This window comes from Charadrius vociferus, unplaced genomic scaffold (assembly GCF_000708025.1).
Source record: "Charadrius vociferus isolate BGI_N301 unplaced genomic scaffold, ASM70802v2 scaffold1413, whole genome shotgun sequence".
NCBI lineage: Eukaryota > Metazoa > Chordata > Aves > Charadriiformes > Charadriidae > Charadrius > Charadrius vociferus.
Genome location: NW_009647827.1, coordinates 1,012,088 through 1,015,449, shown reverse-complemented (window position 1 = coordinate 1,015,449; position 3,362 = coordinate 1,012,088). Strand labels below are relative to the sequence as shown.

At 56.7% G+C, this 3,362-nt stretch overlaps 1 protein-coding gene across 1 annotated transcript in view; it reads right to left on the bottom strand.

Moving 5' to 3' along the window:
• CCDC153 (coiled-coil domain containing 153) overlaps positions 1–75 on the bottom strand; it is a 3,019-nt gene extending 2,944 nt beyond the window's left edge. Inside the window, exon 1 of the mRNA XM_009882464.1 lies at positions 9–75. Coding sequence (XP_009880766.1) covers positions 9–75 — 67 coding nt within the window. The remainder of the gene's footprint in view (positions 1–8) is intronic.
• Between the last annotated feature and the right edge of the window lie 3,287 nt (positions 76–3,362).

Genomic DNA, 3,362 nt, shown 5'->3' with positions numbered 1-3,362 from the left:
AGACTCACCTGCTCTGTCTCTCTTCTGCTGATGCTTCACTCCTTTTCTCCCTTTCCCTTTGCTTTTCGGAGGCATCCTCCTGTGAAGTGATACCAGTGCTCCCTCTCAGTAACTGGTGATCACACACTGGACTTTTAGGGGAGAAAGGTGAGAATGCCGCCCCAGCACACAGAGGAAAATGTCTCTCCTTCCCCAGGAAGTGAGACCCAGGGACATGGGGTTGCCATGCCTCTGCCAGGATGGCTGTCCTGCCAGCACCTGTCCTGCCCGCTACCACGGACCTCAGTCCCTCAAGATGCAGCAGTTGCCTTCAAGCTAATCCCTGCTGTTGTAGCAACTATTTGCAATGAAGGTAGGTTGTTATCTGGCCCAAAACCCACCTCTACCTTGCAGCAGCTGAGCATCTCATTCCTGTGACAGAGGCGTGGATCGAACACACCCCATGCCCAGCGCAGTGCCAGGGTGGTCCAAAGCCAGCCCTGTTCCCCAGCACTGGACTAGTCACATTTGGCTGCAGGATTGCGGGACACAGCTCTGATCAGGTAGGCTGGACCTCGTCCTGCTCACATCCCAGACCAGCCCCAGCACGGGTCCAGCTGAGCTGTGGGGAAATGGGGACATGGCAGGGAGGGCGACTCTCCCAGGTCACAGCTTGAAATGAGCTCGATGTCTTCCTCCCTTCCTGCCCTGGCTCTCCCCTCCGGCACACCCTCTTGCTCAGCGCTGTGAGTTTTGCCCTGGGGACTGTGGCTGGGTTTGGCTCCTCTTTATAAAATAGGAGAGGAAGGAAGGGAGAGGATTTCAAAATGCTGTTTCTGCTTAGGATGTGATTAATCCCAAATACCTGTGAGTGAGCAGGTGACTCCTGGGTGCACGGCAGTTCTTCAGAAGGACGCGGACCTCGTTGTGTGGGCAGGCCAACAGCAGCCAGGCGGGAGCTGGTGTGTGGGGAGGCTGCAGGGCCATCTGCTGCCAGGACAACCTGGGGACGCCTGGCAGGGACAGGCGTTCCTGCTGGAGGAGCTGGCAGGGTGGCAGGCTGGGTGTGGAGAGCCAGGGGAGCTGGACCTGGGCCAGGGATGATGGTGGGGGTTGCTCCCCTCTGGAGACAGGCAGGCACAGAAGCTGGCTTGCACCTTGTGCACAGCCATGCCCACGCGTCTGAAACCACCGCCCAGCCACACAGGGCTGAGCAATCTGAGGGGCATCAGTGCATGTGCGGGCCTGGCAGTTGGCTGGCAGGCAGTGTGGGGCACACAGAAGGGAAAAGGAGCACACACTTATGCCCAGCCTTGGCTGGCACGACCAGCAAGGGACCTAGACACTGCTCTCACCCACAAGCACACACGAGACGCATGCAGGTAGCCAGGGGCACCCAGGCACCTCTTGGCTGCCAGGTGCCAGGCTGGAAGGAAGTGATGTCAAAACAACCAGCATGATGTGGCTTTCTGGTGCAGCGATGGCCAGTGACCACTGTGCTGAGCATGGCCCCAGCTCTGGCAGCGGCCCGAGGGACAGAAGCAAATGGGAGCCCTGCAGAGGAGTGCTAGACTCCTCTTTCCCGCAGGGAAGGAACAGTCCCAAGCAAAAGCAACCTTTGCTTGAAGTCTCACACACAAATACACCCGCGACTTGGAGTGAATCATGCCCAGAGAAGCAGATAGTTAGGAATGCAATTGCTCAAGCATGTTCCCTGATCTCTTTGGACTGGGGCCATGGTGATTTTTATATTTGGCTCCACAAAGCTGGTGTAACCCTCCCCAGCCCTCTCCCTAGGTACTTGTGGTATCCCAGAGCTGGCCAGGGCACCCTCCGGTGGTCAGTCAGGCTTGACTATTAGCCAGAATCCATTAGCATCTAATGGGAAAAGCCTCAGGAACACAGCCTCAATAAATGTTGACATATTTGAGGTCAATATAATCCTTAGGAAAATTTGCCCAGGTAATTAAAGCCAGACAAGGAGCTGCCTGTCCCAGAAATATTTACCAAGCTTTACCAAAGGCAGTAAAATCAAGGCAGAGAGTTTTACAACCAATCTATGCAGGGCTCCCTTGCTAGATCTAGTGCAGCATGCTGCTTCCTGCTGTCCTGCTCATCTGACGCCTCAGCAAGCCATGTGCTATGTAAGTACTCATCATGAGCCATCAGCCAACAGACAGCCCTGGTCCCAGGCAGAGACTCGTGAAAGAAAGCAGCGCTGGAGCCATGTGGGGCAGTGCAGTGCTTTGCCATGACACAAGTAGGCTGTTGTATGATGTGCGTGCACAGCCAGGGCCCGGATGGGGGGAGAGGGATGGCGTGCGCAGCCTCCCTGTTGGCAGCGCAGCAGCATGAGCAGAGAGCCCTGCAGCCATGCCCCAGGCTGGCAGGGGCTGAGCAGCAGCAGCAGAGTGTGGCACATCCCTCCTGTGGCAGATTATGTATCAGGGCAGCGGCTTTTCTGTGTTGCTGTGGCTTTGCACACCTGGCACCCCAGGGGTCCCATCTCCCGTGCGAGAGTGCTGCACACTGGGTGGCACAGGGGAAGCAAGGGGGTGAGCTCTGTTGTGTGGTTCATCTCCAGTGTGGATGCCAGCTCCCCAGAGGCTGAGGCTGTGCTGTCCAACCTCTAGGCCTGAGCTCTGGGTGCTCACGCTCCCCTAAGTGAGGCTGGCAAAACTTCAGCATGTGCTGGTTTGTTTTGTCTTTCCTCCTTGAAGACTGCGCTGTGAGACTGACGCTGTGCTGTGTTAGCCTCAGCTGTTTTTTCGCAAAGGAAGTGTTCCTCTGCCTGGGAAATGAGGCTGAAAAGAGGATCTGAAGGCAGTGAAGAAACAGAACTAAACTTAGTTTTGAGCCCATGTTGTAATTTCTGAAGGTTTAGTGTTGTCAGCTCTGCCACAAGATTGACCTACTCCCCGGTCTCCTTTTCTCTCCCTGTTCTTCTGTCTGCTTTCACCCCCAGTCTGTGCATGCTCCCACCCCTGGGGACCTGTTGGAGCCGGGCTGCAGGTAACGCAATAGCCACTCCAGTGGGCTTTTCCTTCCACTGCCTTTGCAGAGTGAGATGCCTCAAAGACACCGACAGCAGCCAGGTGTTTTCCAACCGCACCACAGTGCTACTAGCTGTTCCCATTTCCATCCCTCTGAAGGAGACGTTGGTTCAGCTCCTTGAGGTTGCCTTTGCTCCTGCCCTGAATCCACCGCTGAGTGCAGCCCCAGGAGCACAGGGGAGCAGTGCTGCGGGCACGGGCTGCATCCCCACAGCAGGGCCCGTGCCCGGGGTGCTGCTGCATCCTCCATCCTCCATCCTGGACCCTCCATCCTCCATCCTGCACCCTCCACCCTGCATCCTCCATCCTCCAACCTCCATCTCGCATCCT